Here is a 20129-nt window from a genome sequence, read left to right as displayed (position 1 = left end):
TACTGAGAAGCCTGCCCCTGCCCCCACCAGTGAGGCAGGCAGGGAGCACTGTTACATATGCAGCGGCTGGGGTCACACTAAGAGGGTCTGTCCCTCTAACCCTGTAAGATCTAGCCCTGTAAGATCTGGCGCCATGAGGGGACAGTCTCCAAGCTGGAGGTCTAAGGAGGTACCCAAAAAACTTTGCCCCCGCTGCCAAAAGGGATTTCATTGGCGAAGAGAGTGTAGGTCCAGATTTGATGCTAACGGAAGGCCTTTAAACGATTAATGGGGCGCCCGCCAGCCCCGTCACCCGAAGGAGGTGATCAATCTCGGGACAGGCCCAGTAAACAGCCTGAGGCCAAGGCCCTCTGGGCAGTCCCCATTGTCCCGGAGATGAGGCCAAAGACAGAAATTATCATAGCTGGAAAGAAGTTCCGAGTCTTAATTGATACCGGAGCAGACCAGACTATATTAAAGAAGGAACTAGTGCCTCCATGGTGGGACCTAATCCCCGGCCCCCAGACTTCGGGGGTGGGAGGCACAGCTGAGAGTGAAACAACCAGGGACTGGCTTCCCTGGGATGACATGAACGGTGGCAAGGGGGTAGGTAGTGTATCCCTTAATAATGACAAACTCACCAGATAACCTGTTGGGAAAGGATATTTTGGGAAAGATTAAGGCCACGGTCATCACAGGCCAGGACCTGTCAGGTGGCCCTAGTGGCTGCCAAAAAGCGCTTCCCTCTGAGGCCTCTGGGCAGGAGGCTCCTAATTCTTCTACAGGGCCTCACCCCCAATCCTAAGGGCCACTGTTCCTACTGTCCCTGCCATTCGATGGCACCCGGGCGCCCCAATTTGGGTGGAACAGTGGCCTATTCCCTCAAACAAATTAGAAAAGTTAAAGGAAATAGTATCAGAACAACTGTCCCTAGGGCATATTAGACCCTCGCTGAGCCCTTCCAAGAGCCCTGTATTTGTTGTACAAAAGGCATCAGGTAAATGGAGGATGGTACAGGACCTAAGAAAGATTAATGAGCGGATAATCCCCGCTGGCACTCCTTTACAGGGGCTGCCAAGGATCCCTTTATTCCTCGGGATCTTAATTTCATTATAATTGACATCAAGGACCGTTTCTTTTCCATTCCCCTTGACCCCCAGGATTGTGAGAAGTTTGCTTTCCCTGTGCCCTTGGTTAACTATCAGAGGTATGAGTGGGTAGTATTACCTCAGGGCATGGTTAATAGTCCTGCCTTCTGCCAACATTATGTGTCACAAGTTCTTCAACTCTTCAGAACCAGTCAGATATTATTTTATATGTTTATGTGGATGACATCATTATTGAATCAGCAGATGTTCAAGTGCTAGACTTTGCCTATAGCAAGCTACAAACACTCCTACAAAGAGGAGGACTGCATATAGCCAGTGACAAGGTTCAGAAAATATACCCCTTTAAGATCGTGGGGGGCAGAGCTTAAACTAGACTCTGTGTGCCCCCTTAAGCCCCAGTTATCCTTCCAGTCATCTTATACTCTGGTGGAGATGCAAAGACTGTTGGGGGAGATTAACTGGCTAAGACCCTGGCTTCACCTGCCTACAGAGGAGCTGCTTCTGCTCCATGACTCTTTAAAGGGCAAAGCGCCCACTGATGTTATTACAATAACTCCATCACTTCAGACAGCCTTCCAGAAAATCCAAATGGCCCTAAATATGGCACAGCTGGCACACTACAAGCCTGAGTGCCCACTTTGCCTTTGGATCCTCCCTGGGTCTGAACTTTCCTCAGCCGCTATTACCCAGTCAGGCGAGCCCCTTCAGTGGGTGCATGCCTCAGTGGGGGGAGCTCCCAGAGTTTATTCCCAGCTAGACCAGCAAGCTGACTTGATAATTAAGGGCAGGGATACTTCCCTGAGACATTATGGGAGAGATCCCGATGTGCTAACCATTCCCTACCGGTTGTCAGATTTTGAATGGGTCAGAAGGAATAATGCAAGTGTGTCCAGTGCCCTGGAGGGCTTTATGAGAAAGGGAGTGATTAGAATAGAGTAGAGCCTGACCCCCCACGCCAGGGGAGGCGACCCGAGCCCGGCATCCCTGAGCCTCTTTTTGCTCAAAGCTGGTGCTCTACCATTTGAGCCACAATGCCACTTCAGGCTTTTTGAGTAGTTTATTAGGTAAGAGTCTCATGGGGACATTTCTGCCTGGGCTGGCTTTGAACCTCAATCCTCAGATCTCAGCCTCCTGAGTAGCTAGGATTACAGGCATGAGTCAACAGCACTGGCTGACAAAATGCTTTTAATTAGACTTATATAGTTTCTCAGTCTTTGAATAAGTTCAGATATAATATTAATTTGTGCCTTTAAAAGGTACTAAGTGAGGTTTGTAAACTAGGACTGGAAATTCCTAAAACTGTGAATATTTATATTAGTGGTAGAGTGCTTGCCTAGCATGCATGAAGCACCACATAAACAGAAAAAGCCGGAAGTGGCGCTGTGGCTCAATAGGTAGAGTGCTAGCCTTGAGCAAAAGAAGCCAGGGACAGTGCTCAGGCCCTGTATCAAGCCCCAGGCTTGGCCAAAAAATAAAGAAATTAAAAAGCAAAAAAAAAAAAAAAAAAAAATCCCATCAAAAATGAACAAGCAAATGGGACACAATTTTTGAAAAAAAAAAAAAAGAATTACAAATGGCAAAGATTAATGAAAAAGTGTTCAACATCCTTAGTCATAAAGGAAATGCAAATCAAAATCACACTGACTGGGGCTGGGAATATAGCCTAGTGGCAAGAGTGCTTGCCTCGTATACATGAGGCCCTGGGTTCGATTCCTCAGCACCACATATACAGAAAATGGCCAGAACTGGCGCTGTGGCTCAAGTGGCAGAGTGCTAGCCTTGAGCAAAAAAGAAGCCAGGGACAGTGCTCAGGCCCTGAGTTCATGGCCTAGGACTGGCAAAAAAAAAAAAAAAAAATCACACTGAGGTTCTATCATTCTAGTTAGATTTGTAGCCATCAAAGAAAACAAAATGCAACAAATGTTGGTAAGATGAGGCAGGAGGATCCCTAATTCATTGTTAGGAGGAATGTAAAGTAGTGTAGCTTCTTTGGAGAACAACATGGAGATTCCTCAAAAGTCTTAAATAGATCTTCCTTATGACCCTATCATACCGCTATTGAACATATATCCCAAAGAGAGTAAATACAGCAGAAAGAACTGCATATTCAAGTTTATTGCAACTCTGTTCACAATAACCAAGCAATTAGATCAACTGAGGTGTCCAAGAACAGATGGGTAAAGAAAATGTAGTGTGCATAGTATATATATACATACACGCACGCACACACAATGATATATAGTCATAAAAAATGAAATCATGTCATATGCAAGAACATGGATACAACAGAGGACATTCTGACTGAGCAAGTCGAACTTAAAAAGGGAAAATAAAGAGGATGAATAACTATGTAACACATCATAGGTATATATAAGAGCAGAACAGAAAAACTCAACGAAAGTTGACAATCGATGGGGGATGAGAGGGAAGAGAAATAGACTGGGCAGGTGTGACTAGCAGAAGGGGGGATGCCTGAGGAGGGAGGATAAAGAAGACTGAATACTTCTGAAATACACTTTTCACAACTATGAAAATGAAACAAGGATACCTGCTGGAAATACTATGTCCTAGAGAGAAGGGTGCAGTGAGTCTGATAAGGGGGTGGAATTGATTAGAAAATAGCATTATCACATAAGAAGATGTAAACATGAAATCCCCACCCTGTATAATTGATAAGTCAATAAAAATTATAAATATACTAAGTGAAGTTTGTAAACTAGGAATGGAAATTCCTAATATAGACTATACTATTATATATTCAGATTCTGCTAAAAGATGATCATAATTTCAGTTTAAAAGGATAAGTATGTCCTGGATCAAGAGCTGTAACTAAGCAGCTTTATTATTCTGAAAAACTAATGTTTGTGTGAGTATGTCAATTACCAAGCTTCAGATCTAAAGACCTTCAGGATACTCAAAGTGGAACATGGGTACACACAACACTTGGGAGCTTAGATAGCAATAGAGGGACAACTAAAGCTCTGTTTGCTTTAAAGCAAAACCAAATGTGATTTTGATTAAGGGTCTTGGGAGCAGGATATGGAAAGATGCCCAGTGTGTTCTAAAAAAACAGAAATGGGAAAAGGAAATGCTATTCCATTCAATCTGATATACGTTCAAAAACTAGTTTTGTGCTTAGGGCCCATCTGCCAACTTCTACATGAGGAAGACCGGCAAAATTACAATTCTTCAACAATGATGATTATAATGGAAATGTTAACAGATCATTAACCAAAATAGCTCTTTAGACAAAAAACCACTATCATAAACCCTGAGGTTAAAATTGAGTGAATAGCAGCATTGCATATTTGCTAATGCCTGTAAAATGTCTAAATTAGTCAGACTAACACCAAGTGGATACCATCTATTAAGTCTGACTGTTGTGCCCCGAGCTTTGACTATCAGCTGCTGAGAACTGCCACTGGATTTTCAACATGCAGGGCATGTTTTCTCACTTTTCTTTGTGAACAGTAATGGTACTAGTAACATGTTCAAGTTCTTTCTGTTTGGGGTCTTAAAAAAGATTTTTATTAGCTAAAAGGGTAATATTCATGAGAGAAATGCTAAATCTCTTCTCCAAATGAACTGACCTTTCCTTTGGGACCTCATTTCACCACACTTGCTGAAGAACATCAAAGATCAGAGAACTTCAGAGCTGGCAATGTGTATTACAAACTTTTGTGCACACTAAAGTATTATCTAGATCCCTTTAGGATAAGAAAATCCTAATCCCTAGGCCAGAATCTCTCACTCTTATATGCAAGGCATTGTGAAGACAAAAAGTACTTATAAAGTTCATACCTAGAAGGAACACATCACCTAGCAGGGGAGAGAAGCTCAGAAACAGAAGACTATAGATAAAAGCTTCCTCAAGGAGAGGTGATATGAGAAGCTGGGCAACATGTGTCTGGTGTCAGAGAATGCTTTATAGATTGGCACTAAGGAATGAATCTTCAAACCATAAAAAGTTGGTGTTAGGTGTGAGAACCGAAAATCCAAGCTGTGAGACCCTGAAAGGATTGGGAGGATGGAACGAAGCCTCCTAGAACACTCAGAACACTGAGTTTTCAGAAAAGGGCAATCAGTTTCCACTTAACAGGAACTCAGACTTCTATCCTAGGTGTGGGCTAACTCTACCCCAAACTAATAAAAACCTTGGTTAATGGAAACTTGAGATCTGAAGCTGGAGGAAGGCTACAGGTCCCCTGGTACCCGAAACCTCAGTTTCAGGTCCGGTCTGTTATTGTGTTGCTCCTGGTCGCAGCAGGTTGCAACAGTTAGGCCTGGTGCTAGGGGCTCATCTCTATAATCCTTATTACTCAGGATGATGAGATCTGAGGAGTGTGGTTGGAAGTTAGCCCAGCAAGCCCTGAGTTCAAGCCTCAGTACGCACAAGCTACCAGCTTTTCACTACCTTAACTTTTCTGCTCTCCTACATCTGCATGACTGGTTTACATGAGCTAAGTAAGATGTTGAGGAAACAGATATTTGAACTAATCTGTGCTACTCAAAAGTGTAATGCTTGGGCCTCATTCTTTGCCTGCAATCCCTACCCACTACTACTGCATAGTTCAAGGGGAAGCCAAAGTATCATTTTTTCTTTTTCTCTGGGCCACTGTCCATGTTTCAGTAACAGATCTCCTATCATGTAGGACTGCCCAGGGAGACTGGACCTCCCTAGATTTAAACATGGCAGGGCTGTGGCTGAGAAGATTTAACCTCTCCTCTGTATTCTTGCTTCTAAATTTAAGCAATAAGTGTATGCTACTTAAAACCACAAAAACATATTTGTCAGGCCTTGTTCTGTATACGAGACCTTTAAATAAAACAGGATTATGGGCAGGAGCTGGAGCTCACTAGTAGAGAGTGTGCTGTCTTTATGCGAGGTTCCAGTTTGATCTTCAACAACAAACCACAAGAAAAACAGGCAGGGTACACTATTTTGTACATATTTTTTCAGATGACCATGTTATATCATATTAAAACAAAATTATACTTGCAATGAAATGAAAAGCAAAAATGTCTCAAGCATACTTACCAAACTGCATGCCCCAGTCTCCAAGGTAATTTATTCTTGTTACTTGATGTCCTAGAGCTTCCTTAAGATTTGCTATAAAATTTCCTAGTAGTCAATAAAAAATAGATTAATTTTGTTACTTTGGCTTATGTAAAACCCACATGCTTCTGTGGTATTAAGGCTTAACACAGAAAATTATTTTCTTAAAATTTACCCATTTAATCTTTTACTAAAAACTTATTATTGTGATTTCATCTTCTCATAGAAAGGAGGAAGTTATTCCAAAAAACCTCACAATTTTCACAAGAACCAAACTTTCACTGTTACTTAATGGAGTTGGGAACACATAAGGATAATTAGTATTCCTAATCAATTCCAAGGATAGAAAATAATAACAGAATCTTAATAAGTAACAAAAAAGGTAATGATTTGACTATACTGAAACTGAGCCACACTATTCCATATTTCTAAATAGCTTACACAATCTCCTCTCAATCACTAATGCCTTTCTTTCCCATGGTTGCTCTAAACAGCACATAGGCCCAAGGCTATCACCTTGCTGTTGTATTGATACAGATCTGACATTAATCATCCCTTTCTAGCAAAAGTAGAAATCTTGTAATTAGGGTTCCAGAAGTTCTTCAGGTTTGAGCAATCAGATATTATTTTTTTCTTTTGGTAAGATTTGGAAGGGGAGTTACTTCTGTTTTTCCTGACAATCACAGGTATAGGACTTTGAGAGTTTTTGTTTGGTCTGTCTGTCTTGTTGGTACTACTAAAACAGGTCCTACTCATTTCAGGCCTCTTACGTCCAGAAGACACGACATGAATAGTGGCAGTTTCCAGATTGTGGGTGTTGTAGGTTGGGCCTGGCCTGAGGAGAATGACAGAAAAGCCAGAAGCTCCCTTCACAACAGAGTTCTAGTGTTCAGTTTTAAGTTTTTGTTGTTTTTTTTTTTTTTTAACACTAGCTTAACTCAAACCTCCTCTGTTGGGATATCATCTTTCCTGCTTTATTTTTATTTTATTTATTTTTGCCAGTCCTGGGGCTTAGACTGAAGGCCTGAGCACTGTCCCTGGCTTCTTTTTGCTCAAGGCTAGAATTCTACCACTTGAGCCACAGTGCCACTTCTGGCTTTTTCTATATATGTAGTACTGAGGAACCGAACCCAGGGATTCACATATGCAAGGCAAGCACTCTACCCCCAGGCCATATTCCCGGCCCCTTTTCTTGCTTTAAATACAAATGGCTTTAGTTTTCTTCAAATAAATATCACTAACACATAGGTGGACTTACTATAGCTACTTTCTTTGCCATCTGCCCTATTTCTAGTCCATACAGTTCTAGCAAGTAACCACTTCTTCAGATGCTGCTCATCTTGTATAACTTTTTCTCAGCAGCTTATTTCCTCACAGATCCAATTAAATGCTGGAACCTTTTCTTCTAGAATAAGATTAATTTCAAGTCCTGGCTACAGTACCTCCTACCCATGTGATCTTAGAAAAGTTAACTACTATCTTTGAATTTCTTCATTCATAAGCCAGAGTTAACCAGGGCTGGTTAGCAAAGTTAAGTTCTCAATAAACACTCTTGTTTGCCCAATATTTTCCTTAACAAATGTAAAAATCACTTTATTATGCCATACCCACCCCCTTACACATTCCTTGTATAATTTTTGCTATGTATTTCTTCTTTCTTGTTTTTTTTTTTAGCCAGTACTGGACTTGAACTCAGACCTTTTGTTCTTGTTCAGTTTTTTGTTTTTTTTTTTTTGACAGTCCTGGACCTGAGCTCAGGGCCTGAGCACTGTCCTTGCCTTCTTTTTGCTCAAGGCTAGCATTATACCACTTAAGCCACAGCTTCACTTCTGGCTTATTCTATATATACGGTGCTGAGGAATCGAACGCAGGGCTTCATGGATACTAGGCAAGCACTGTACTACTAAGTCATATTACCAGCTAATTTTTGCTATGTATTTCTTACACTGTTTTTCTTTAAGTCTTATCACTTCCTCTCATAAGGTAATACTCATGAACTCTGACAATGACAACTATTTCAATAATCTATGACAGGAGTACTAATTTGTCCAGTTTTTAAATATACTCAACTGTGGGTTAAATGACTTTCTCTTCAGCATGCAATACACAAATTTTTACTTACATTGAAAGCCAGATTAGAGGAGACAAACTCCAAAGTCTCTTCCAATTCTAATTACAATTATAACTTGAATTTTAAAAGTTTGAAACAAGGGGCTGGGGATATGGCCTAGTGGCAAGAGTGCCTGCCTCATATACATGAGGCCCTGGGTTCAATTCCCCAGCACCACATATACAGAAAATGGCCAGAAGTGGCGCTGTGGCTCAAGTGGCAGAGTGCTAGCCTTGAGCAAAAAGAAGCCAGGGACAGTGCTCAGGCCCTGAGTCCAAGCCCTAGGACTGGCCAAAAAAAAAAAAAGTTTGAAACAAATGGAAATCGAAAGTATATTATACACTGAAGTACTATGCACTGAAGCATTTATAAACAGAAGCATTGAAATTACAAAGTACTATAATATCTAATTAGAATAGTCTTAATTTCCAGTTTTGAAAAAGTTTTCGATGAAATTTTCTTTTGTAAAACAAAGTACATTGTATGAACAAAAAAACCTAGACGGTTACTACCATTTAACTTTTTTTTTTGTCTTTCAGTTCTTCAAGTGTTTTCAGAGAATTAAAAATCATAACATATTTGAAATGTATTGTTTTAATTTCTAAACCAATTTTATCATTTCATGCAATATTTAATTAATATTAGGTTCATATCAATCCAAACTTTTTGGGTTTTTTTTCTGTTCTTTAAACATTAAATGGTTAGACTGCACTACCACATATTTCCTCAAAGGCATGCTTATAAAAACACTTACCTATGATGGTGGAACGCAAATGTCCAACATGAAATTTTTTGGCAACATTAGGTGAGCTGCAAAAAAATTTATAATTGTTTTTTTAAAAGTTCTAAAACAAAGTGTTATATGAATGGACTGGGGTCAAGCCTCACAGGTTGAGGGACTGGGGCTTTTGGTAATTTAGGGCAAAAACAAGTTAAAGATTAAAATTTAAAGATAAATTAGAATTAAGAAAGAATTATCTTAGCAAAATTGATCTTGTGATGTATGATGAGTACCATACATAGAAGCAGAGACAAGAGGATCACCGTCAGAGACCAGTGGGGACAAAAAGGATAGGACTCAATCTCATATAAACAACAAACAGAAAGTGTAAAGTATGGCTCAAGTGACAGAATGTTGTCTAAGTGCAAAGTTCTGAGTTAAAGCCCCAGTAATACAAGAGGAAAAAAAAAAGTAGTCTATCCTTGAACCTGGAGAGACTTTGCTACTTACTTTGTTGAGCAGAATGTGACCTGCTTTTTTTTCCCCAGGCTTTAACATTATTTTTAGTTTTTGATTGATTGATACAGTAAATTATAGATAGTAAGTGATTGTCCCACAACTTAGAAATTTGCTTACAACCATTCAGAAAAAGAAAATTGTGTCCGAATTCTTTCCAGGCTGAATTCACTCCAGATTCCTGATGGGGTTTGCACGGGACACATGTACCCCACAAGCACACAGAAACTCCTGGGGCTCCAGAGCTAGGACTGAACTGAAAAGCTAAAGACCAAACATGCTATCTCTTGCAGCTGCACTGAACTTCGGAGTTCAGGTCCCTGGAGGATGCACTTCTGTCCCGGATTTTATTTCTGATGCTGAGAAGAGATTCCAGGAGAGAGGTGCTTGATTACACACACAAAGCAGGAAGGTCCTGAAAATCCTCCTCTGTCACCACCCAGGAACCATTGGATGCCAAGCTATAGAATTGGCATTTTTTGTGGTGACGAAAGAATTTGTTACAGACTGTGTACTTTGTGGGTCCATATGTCTCTCATGTGTCTCAATGTATGGGTCAAACCAGCCGAAACTTGGGCAAATCTCTCAGGATCAATGTTCCTTAGTCCCCGGGCTTGAGGATGGTAGCTTTCCAGAAGGGCAGGATAGAGCCCTTGTCTCAAATGGCTCAGCCCACCCATGTGGCTCATGAGATACTTCAGGACAGCCATGGAGATGCCGTTTGCCCAGGAATTGAAGAAGCTGAGCTGGTAGCACTCCTTCATAGCGAGTAGGATGGCCAAGAGGTGGGCATCAGTGATGGCACAGTCCTCTAGTGCCAGGGTTTCCAGAGTGGCAGCCACTCGCAGCAGCAGGGATTGCAGCGTCTCAGGACTGAAGTGGTCCATGCGCAAACTCTTCAGCCGCAGGTGCTGGAGCTGCCTGGTGCAGGGACACTGGGATAGAAGCCTGCAATGACAGTTTCTGTCATTGCACATGAACTCAGAGAAAAAGTCTTCAGTGGCTTTAGACTCCTGAGGATGATGAGCAGGTTTCCATCAAATAAGATGACATCCTGCACATGAAGCTCCTGGACATGTTCCAAATGCCCTCCAGTTGGCCATAATGTCAGAATTTCATGGGACCGGAATGGTAATAGTCAGCACCCATCTTGGAGAAGTTGAGGATATGAAGGTTCTTCATCTAGCCCAGGTAAGGTGCAAATGTTTTCATGATTTCTCAATGTTCACCACCAGTTGCTGGATGAAGTCCAGCTTCACCACAAGCAGCGGCTTCTGAATTTCAGAGATAGAGCCAGAAAGAATCTGCAGCTTCCTTGAGCACAGCTGGACTTGTTCTTTCCTCTCCCTGGCTCACTGGAGCAGGTAGGCTTCCCGACCCTCCTGGGTGCCATCTTTGATGATCAGGTCCAGGATTATCATCAATGACTGTTCTTTTGTAGTCCTTGAACAGTGACTTGATGTTGGCTTGTCAGTCAGAATGTCTGCATAAGAGATTTGGGCCATGGAGGAGTAGTCCCATGCCCAGATGTTTGGGTGCTCATTCTGAAGATTGAGAAATTGCAGTTTTGAACAACTGGGGCGCTCCTTCCTGGCAAGTAGCAGATCAAGCCTATCCAGGGCAGCCTTGAAGGTTTCCAGGTCTGGTGACTGTGCCAGGTCTCTCAGGGGGAGCAGGGGAAGGGCCAGGCCTGCACCATGGCCTTTAGCACCTCTCTGTGGCCCCCAGTGTAGGCTTCCACAAAGAGAGGAACAGCAGCACAGGCAGTGTCCGGGGCAGATATGGCCTGGGTCGGGTGGCTCAGCAGACTCTGCATGGCGAGACGCTGGAGCAAGGGTGGGGTTCCAGTGCTCATCTTGCTGGACGAGATGTAGATCAGTTGTGCAGGGCTCTCTGAATCTCGGCAGGACCAGGCACTGATTGCAGGCTCCAGGACTCTGCTCTGCTTTTAAGGCTGGATGCTTTCACACTATCCCAGAGCTCTGTGCACCTTTGTAAAGAGGTCTGGTTCCATTGCATTGGACAATGTGGACAGGGAAAGATGCTTGGCCAGATAAGTCAAGAGGCTGCTTTACATTCAGATTTCTAACTCAGTAAAGCCTTCAGATGAAGACAGTTACATAAGAGAAAACAGGCAAATATGAATCATTGAGTTGGGCTGGGAATTTGGCCTAGTGGTAGAGTGATGGCCGTGTATACATGAAGCCCTGAGTTCGATTCCCCAGCACTACATATATAAAAAAAAGCCAGAAGTGGTACTGTGGCTTAAGAGCTACAGTGCTAGCTTTCAGCAAAAAGAAGCCAGGGACAGTGCTCAGGCCCTGAGTCCCCAAACACAGAAATGGGCAAAAAAAAAGAAAAAAGAATAATTGAGTTAAACCCAACCTGCAACCATCTCCTGCCAGCTTCCTGTGCATTAAAGTGGCTGTTGTTTTAAGTATTTAATCAGGACTTGACAAATTTTTTCTTAAACACATAGGGACTATAGGCTATCTGGTCTCTTCTCAGAAATTTAATTCAACTCTGTCTTACTTCACTCAAAAACTGCTTAAAAACCTTAAGCTATTTTTCTCTCTTATTTTTAAAAACATCTACTATAAACACAACAAGGTTTTGTTATATGGTAATCAGATTATGGGTATAATAATTAGAGTCGGAGGCACAGCTTAGTCTTGCAAACTTAGGGACCTGTCCAGCAAAACAGAATTCAAACTCCACTGCCCAGAAAAAGGGGGAGAAAAAAGGTTAAGAAATTCAGAAATATTGTTTTGATTAAAAACAATCGATTATTAGAAATTAATTATGTTTGGTTCTGAAAATCTTTTACTCAAAGAAATATTGTTCATAAGTAATGTATGACAATATCTTACTGCAACAGACATTTAAAATTGTAAAGTGAAAATATTTATTCATAAGGCCTCCGAGAATAACCAAAACTGTGACTCACTATCCCAAATTTCTAATCAGCAGATATATCTCTCCTTTATGCACTCTAGGAGTTGTAATTCATGATTTAATGGTAGCAGATGCTTTGGGAGCATGCACTACCTGCCATGTACTTTCATGCAAGGTACTCAAAATAACTCATCTAACAACACAGATATTCTGTCCGATGAGTGATGGAAAATTTCACTTTTCAATATTCAGATAAAATTAACTTAAACCTAGCTAGTTAAAAGTGGTAAATTAGGGCTTAAATTCTGTTCTGTCTGCAAGGTCTTGGTATATTCTCTTTTAAGAAGTTTTACATTTTGAAAGCTTGATCCTGTGGATATGTGTGCAAATTATGGGATTATGGAAGTACCCAGACATTTATTCAAGTATTATTTAATTTTAAAATACTTAGTATGATAATAAACATATTATTATGCCATATAAAACAAGTTTGCTGGGGCTGGGGATATGGCGTAGTGGCAAGAGTGCTTGCCTTGTATACATGAGGCCCTGGGTTCAATTCCCCAGCACCACATATACAGAAAATGGCCAGAAGCGGCGCTGTGGCTCAAGTGGCAGAGTGCTAGCCTTGAGCAAAAAGAAGACAGGGACAGTGCTCAGGCCCTGAGTCCAAGCCCCAGGACTGGCAAAACAACAACAACAACAACAACAACAAAAACAAGTTTGCTAAGATAACCAGTTCTTAAAGTGAGTGTTCCTTACTTAATTTAAAAAGAATGAAACATAATAACTAGTGAGTTTGAGATGAAAAAATTATATTTTAAATCATGTTCCTGATTTAGTGATCAATTCACTATGATTTTAAGGACATAATACAATATCATTGGTTTCAAACTGCTGGACATGCCCAATCAATTGGATTCATCAATATGTAAGGCGCTCACCTGAAGTCAACTACTATCCTCCTCTGGGGAAGGCCAGAGAAAAGTTCACTTTTTAATCCGTATTTTGAACCATCTTTGATTACTTGTTGCAGCACAGCCTGAAAAATGAAAGTAGAATCTAATTATATGAAAAAAAATAGTAATTCTTACTTCGTTACTGAGAACTAAATGCTGTTAACTGACTCATTCTAACTTACTGAAACATTGTCATCATCAGCATCACCTCCAGCACTAAGCTCCCTTATACTAGGCAGAACAGTCCTAACATGCGATGACATTGATCCCTCCCCTCTCCCCCGTTTATCAAGCCTGTTCATCCCTCCAGGAAATAATCAGTGATGTACATACTTCCAGATGAGGAAACAGTAGCTTTGACAGATTAAGCAACCATCCAAAGTCCCACAGTAAAGAGTAAGCACAAAGGCAGAATCAGCATCTAATATTTATTGAGTGTACACTGTATTCCAAGGACTGCACTAAGTATTATATATACTAGCTCACTTAGTTCACACAACAGCCTTGGAAGTACTGTTTTTTGTACACAGGGAAAGAAAAGCACAGAAAAGGCTAAGTAACTTTCAAAAAAAAACCCAAACCACAGAACTGTTTATGTAATTCAAATAATTCATATTTTTTATTCCTGGTAATGACTTTCTTGAAATGGTTAGGTTTTAACATTACTGTGGAACTCTTGATCTATTCTAATACTGGTTTTTGTTTCACTAAGTGCATTTTGAGTACTAAGTGTGTTTTGAGTGTGAAGAATTTTATTGTCAGAGAGTTGGTTAAGATGGTCCCCAAATGGAACAGTAGAAAAGACAGCAACAGGCAGTAAAACAATATGTAACAACCAGAACTTAAGAAGCTGAACACTAAAGTGCTAATGCGGGAGGATTGTGAGCTTGAGGTCAATGAGGGCTTATATATGTTACCAGGTAAGATATGTTACTGGGTTCGAGGGAGGGGAGTCCCTGTCCCTCCAAGAGTCCACCACTCAGAGATAGTCTCAAGCAAAAAGATGGATTTATTGGGGAAGAAAAAAGTGAACTGACCAGCCAGGGACGCAGCATAGACTCAGGAGCTGAAACTACACCCCTAAAGGAGCGGGCTGACTGGCCAGGGCCGCAGAGCAGACTCGGGCGCTGCCACCATGACCCTGAGCAGTCCTCAAATTGGGGTTTATAAAGGTAAAAGCGTAGCACAGATGTAGGGGCTTGATGCAGGGGGTAGAGCACGCAACAAAGCAAGGGTGGCACAGATGTAGGAAGTTGACACAGTGGGTGGAGCAAATAAAGTTAAGCAAGCCATTTACAGAAGCAGAATTTTGGGGTCAGGTTGACCTAATAATCAAGAGGGAGTCAGCTCTATTCCCCCCAACATTTCCTACTATGTTTCCCTAATCAAGATGGAGTCAGCTCTACAATAATATAGTTAGTTCCAGGCTAGCAGGGGTTACGTACCAAGACTTCAAACAACTGAGAAAAGGGAGTGAAGCAGGAATAAGAGAAGGAAGCATCTTGAGTGCTAGATTCAAGATTTCTATATGTTAATTTCAAGTCTCATAACTTTAAAGATGGGCAATATTTCTCAATGCAAAAATCGATTAAAAATATTATGTATTTGAACAAGGACAAAGGGAAAATAATATTCTCTTCACTTACACTGTGTAATATAGTGCCTGTTATACAACTAGGGGCCCAATAAATGTTATTTAGAACATGACAAGAAAACTCCAAGTGAAGGGGTAAATTAATGAGAAGAAATTCATATTCAGATTATTATAAAACAAAAGATCAATAAATCTTTTCCATTTCCTCCCTTTGTATGTAATGAATATAATCTACAGAATTAAATATTTTTGTTATAATTTTCTAACAAATTACTCTTTGTTCACTGACTTCTATGGTATAAACAAAAGAAGCAACTTTAATAAAAGGTTCTCTTACAGAATTCACTTCCAAACCTTCTACTGACAGTTCCCTAGCTTTTCTGTTAGGCACTGAAATTATCTCAGAATCAACATTCTATATGCTAAATTTGCAGGGTGCCAGGTGCTTATGTGAGTAATCCTATTCAGGAGGCTGACATATGAAGATCAAAATTCAAAACCAACCTGATCAGAAAAATCTGTGAGACTTTTTTCCACAATTAACCAGCAAAAAGCTAAATGGTAGAGCATCAGCTGTGAGCAATGAAGCCCTGAGTTCAAGCCCCAGTAGGAGTATAATAGGTGAACTTAAAATGAATAAATTTTGTTTAGCATGTACTGTTTTTAGTAAGTGATAGGAATGTTTATTGGGAAAGAAATACACTTTCAGACTAAAAGTGGCTCATACAGAATGTTGAGGGGAGTTGGACTGACTCCATCTCAGATTAAAGAGGGCAGAGGCTGGCTCCATCTTCACTAAGATCTCCACTTGCCCCTAAGCCTCAGGGTTGGGAGTATCTGCTCAGAATCCAGGCAAGATCCTGTGAAGTTCCCTTTGCTGTGTAAGATTGTATAAACTGCTTGACCACCTGAGTTGTGGAACGTTCAAGGTTAAACCTGTGCCCTCCCATCAGGGAGCAGCCTTACCCCGGCCCCCATGAGTAGGCATATCCACCTGCATCATGTGGGGACCCGCCAAATTCGCATGGGAATTCTAACTGAAGAGCCAGACTAAAGCCATTTTGAAGTCAGGCCCCACTTTACTACGCGAACCTGACAGAAGCAGGCCCTGTGAGCAAACCCAGGCCACCAATTATCCTGGCTAGCAGAACGAGCTTATTAGGGCCCAGCTAGTCAGGAAACTCTCTGCTTAACTCTAACCACCTGGGAATGCTTAACTCTAATCACCCTGGAATGTCTCTAGCCCTGAGAACACCTGCTTTCTGTAACCTTGTTTTTTTGCCTTTATAAGCCCTGTGAAATCTCAGCTTGGGGCCTTCCTCCTAACCTCCGCTGTGTCGGTGGGTAGGACGAGGCCCGATCTGCAGCTCGTCTGAATAAAGCCTTGCTTTTGTATTTCGGAACGTCTGGCTCTCGGTGGTCTTCTTAGTGGTCTTCTCGTGACTTGGGCGTAATATAACTAAACGATAGGTTGGTTCCAACAGATTCTATGTGACAGGTTGTAACTCCATTGGCCACCTGCTTGTGGCAGGCTTGACCATGTGGTATTTGCCTTTATAACCGAACCCTGAGCATGGCTCGGGTGCGCGGTCCACAGCTCCCAAGTCTGGGCAGCAGCCCTGGTGGGCCAGCCTGCTTTTTAGGATCACCGTTCCAGCTTCTGAGTCTGGGCTGCGCCCCTAGCCCATCAAGCTCGCTTTTTACTTCCCCAATAAATCCATCTTTTTTCATTTTTTTGCTTGAGACTCCCTTGTGGTAGAGTCTTGGAGGGAGGGGAAATCCCCTCCCTCCAACCCCATTGCACAGAATAATAGGTAACAGTCAGGAGCAATGGGAAATGTAAAGGGAACAAACTGGAGGATAAGAGCACAGAGCCTGAGAGAATGCTCACTTAAAAATGATCAGCCTCAGCTGGAAGCCTTGGTTGGTCACCAAGGTCATGTGATAGTTTTTTCCTTTTTTTTTTTAGTACTCCACTTAAGCATTATTAACATGTTTTGTAACAGCATAATTCAAACAGATCTTAATTTATGTACCTAAATCTATAAGCCCTAGAGGTCAAATATAATTCAGCAAACTTTCTCAACCTGTGAGAAAAACTGTCTTTGTCTATCAAAGTGTATTTGCTTAAAAGTTCCTGCTTTGGCCTAGGGGATTAGCTCATTAAGAAAAAGAGGAACTACCATGGGATAAGGAAGGATTTGAAAAATGTAAGGTTATCTTAAACTTGTTTTTTTTTTGCAAGTAGCAATTAAGACATGCCAGCAGATTGTTTGAGAAACAGAGTGTGGGTATATTTTGAGATTACCTGTGAACTGTTAATCTTATTTCAAAATCACCTTTTGTAAATACGTGGAGAGCAGATAGAGAACTTGAGCTTCACCAATCTGAGAAGGGCAGGGCCTACTGCATGCGGGATAAAATATTAGAGCAGACTGCCTGCTGTGTGCTTGCTTGTTAGACTTTTGGCTGATGGTTCACCCTTCTGTGCAGAAGCAAGTTTCATCTTGCTGAGACAATTCTTTATTTTTTTGTGTCTATTGTTCTAACTACAGTGGTTCTTAGACAACTTATTTATAACAAATCCAAGGGACACTATTGTCTATGGCCTGAAAGGTTACTACAGAATGTCAGTGAGGAGCTGGGATTATAGCTTAGCCAGAGTGCTTGCCCTGCATGCGTGAAGCCCTGGGTTCAATTCCTCAGCACCATATAAACAGAAAAAGCCAGAAGTTGCACTGTGGCTCCAGTAGTAGAGTGTTAGCCTTGAGCAAAAAGAAGCCAGGGACAGTGCTCAGGCCCTGAGTCCAAGCCCCAGGACTGGCAAAAACAAAACAAAACAAAACAAAAAAACAACAACACAGAATGTCAGTAAGCTACTCAAGTTCCCTAGTACTCCAATAAATAAATGAGAAAGCACATACTCTCTATTCACATTTAAGTGTAACCTGCACTCTGTATACAAATATTGACCCATTAAGGGTTTTAAACAGAAATAAGTCTAAAAAGTTTCTATTTGGAAGGCTGGCTCAATAGTCAGAGCAGGCGCTGGGAAAGTGGCTAAGTGGTAGAGTGATTGGCTAGCATGTATGAAGCCCTGAGTTTCATTCCTCACGACCACATAAGCAGAAAAAGCCAGAAGTGTCGCTGTGGCTCAAGTGGTAGAGTGCTAGCCTTGAGCAAAAGAAGCTCAGGGACAAACCCCATGGTTCAAGCCCCAGGACTGGCAACAAACAATCAAACAAACAAATGAGTCGCAGCACTGGCCTAGCACCTGCAAAGTTCAAACCCCAGTGCTGAAAAAAAAAAATGCTTTAAAAAGAAATGTACTTGAAGGGGAAGAGGAGAGGGGGGAAAGAGGAAAGTGGGTGGTGCCTGCCAAGGAGTGGAATGGATTGGAGCTGAGCTGACTGGAGAGGAACCTGAAGCCTAAGGCGAGGTGAGGCCTGCAGGAAGGAGGAGTACAAAGAAGCTCCCTCCTCTGGATGTTTGGAGGTTGAGGCCATTGTAGGTTAAGGAGTGGAGGTTTGGAGGTTAGGGCTGGTTTGCCCAGGACAATGTAGTTGCAGGCCAGCATTTGGGGGTGGGGTGCTGTTCTGGGTTTTGGGTTGTAAGTAAAGCTCCTTTGTAAATAAAACCCCTTTCTGTAAGGTTCACAGGAAAGGAACACTGCCACAGGGTTCAGGTAGAAAGGAGTTTATTGGGGGGAAAGCAAACTGCCAGCCCACACAAGATGGAGGTATAGGGAAACAGAGGGGAAGGGAGAAGGGAAAAAGAGAGAAAAGAGTAAGAGAGAGAAGGAAGAAGACTCTGTTGAACCGGATTATATAGAAAAAGGTGGGAGATCTGACCAGGTGGATTGGATGTGACCTCAGAGAAGGAGTTAACTGCCTCCAGGTGTGCCAGTTACCTAGGTAACTCAGGTACTGGGCACAGACTTAAACAGGTGGGGGGCATCTGCGTGGAGCCCTCCCAGGGGTGGATCTACCTTTTAAAAAAAAATGTACTCGGGCTGGGAATATGGCCTAGTGGCAAGAGTGCTTGCTTCCTACACATGAATCTCTCGGTTCGATTCCCCAGCACCACATATATGGAAAACGGCCAGAAGGGGCGCTGTGGCTCAGGTGGCAGAGTGCTAGCCTTGAGCGGGAAGAAGCCAGGGACAGTGCTCAGGCCCTGAGTCCAAGGCCCAGGACTGGCCAAAAAAAAAAAAAAGAATAAAAAAAATGTACTCATTACCTGACTTATATAACTGCTACTCCTCTGTATATCTTATCACCTTTATAACAATAAAATTATTTTTAAATGCTTTAGCAAATTAACGAACATTCCAATTAACAAATATTTTGATTGGTATTCCTGTGTCTATCACCATCATCTTTTTTCTATGAATGATGGGTCATTATTTTTCTGATTCAGTTGACTTGAGTATTTCCCAATGGTATTAGGATTTGTATGGAATTTATCACTACCTGGTCATTTCTTTGGTCAAGTTGAAAAGTAGTTTAAATCATTCCCTTTTCCTTATGTTCATGGAAACCACACATAACCTGAATAAACAGTAGATCTGTTTACAGTCACAGGAAAAATTCATCATAGACAAGTATTAAATGCACCTGGTTTTTTGGGTCTAATGAATTGTTCAGATCACAGCAAGAAATAAATTCAACATTCCCCAGGAATGATTTGCTCATTTTCTGCTTTACATTTTCATCTTCAAAGATGCAATGAACACAGAGAATATCCATGTGAGCACAAGTAGCTACACTTGAAAGTTCTCACTCTTGACCCTTCATTGTCAACTAAGGGTGATGGTACCAGGGTTAGAACTCAAAGCTCAACATTTGCTAGGCAGGTATGCCACCAAGTGTGCCATATCCCCCTAGCCTCTTTCTGGTTTTGCCTGGGACTGGTCCCTGACTATGATCAACCTCCCACCTATGACTCCTCCATAGCTTAGATTAAAATGAACACTACAATGCCCAGCTTGTTAGTTGAGATATAGACCTCAGTAATTTTTTTTTGCCCAGGCTGGCCTGGAAGATGACCATCTGATCTTTAGTAGCTGCGATTACAGAGTGAATCACCATGTCTGTGAATTTTTTTCTTTTGGAGACAGTCTTGCTATGTAGCTTAGGTTGGCCTTGAACTTGCAAACCTTCTTCCTCAACCTCTGGAGTGCTGGGATTA

The 20129-nt window shown here is 41.6% G+C and overlaps 1 protein-coding gene across 1 annotated transcript in view; it reads right to left on the bottom strand.

Moving 5' to 3' along the window:
* Rars2 (arginyl-tRNA synthetase 2, mitochondrial) overlaps nt 1–20129 on the bottom strand; it is a 54654-nt gene that overhangs the window by 22627 nt on the left and 11898 nt on the right. The window contains exons 5-7 of the mRNA XM_048353859.1: nt 13331–13428; nt 9009–9064; nt 6127–6210 (exon numbers count right to left, since the gene is read on the bottom strand). Of these exons, the coding sequence (XP_048209816.1) occupies nt 6127–6210; nt 9009–9064; nt 13331–13428 (238 nt within the window). The remainder of the gene's footprint in view (nt 1–6126; nt 6211–9008; nt 9065–13330; nt 13429–20129) is intronic.

The sequence above is a fragment of the Perognathus longimembris genome, chromosome 9, assembly GCF_023159225.1.
Source record: "Perognathus longimembris pacificus isolate PPM17 chromosome 9, ASM2315922v1, whole genome shotgun sequence".
NCBI lineage: Eukaryota > Metazoa > Chordata > Mammalia > Rodentia > Heteromyidae > Perognathus > Perognathus longimembris.
The sequence above is the reverse complement of the archived record's forward strand: the minus strand, read 5'-3'. Positions and strand labels throughout refer to the sequence as shown.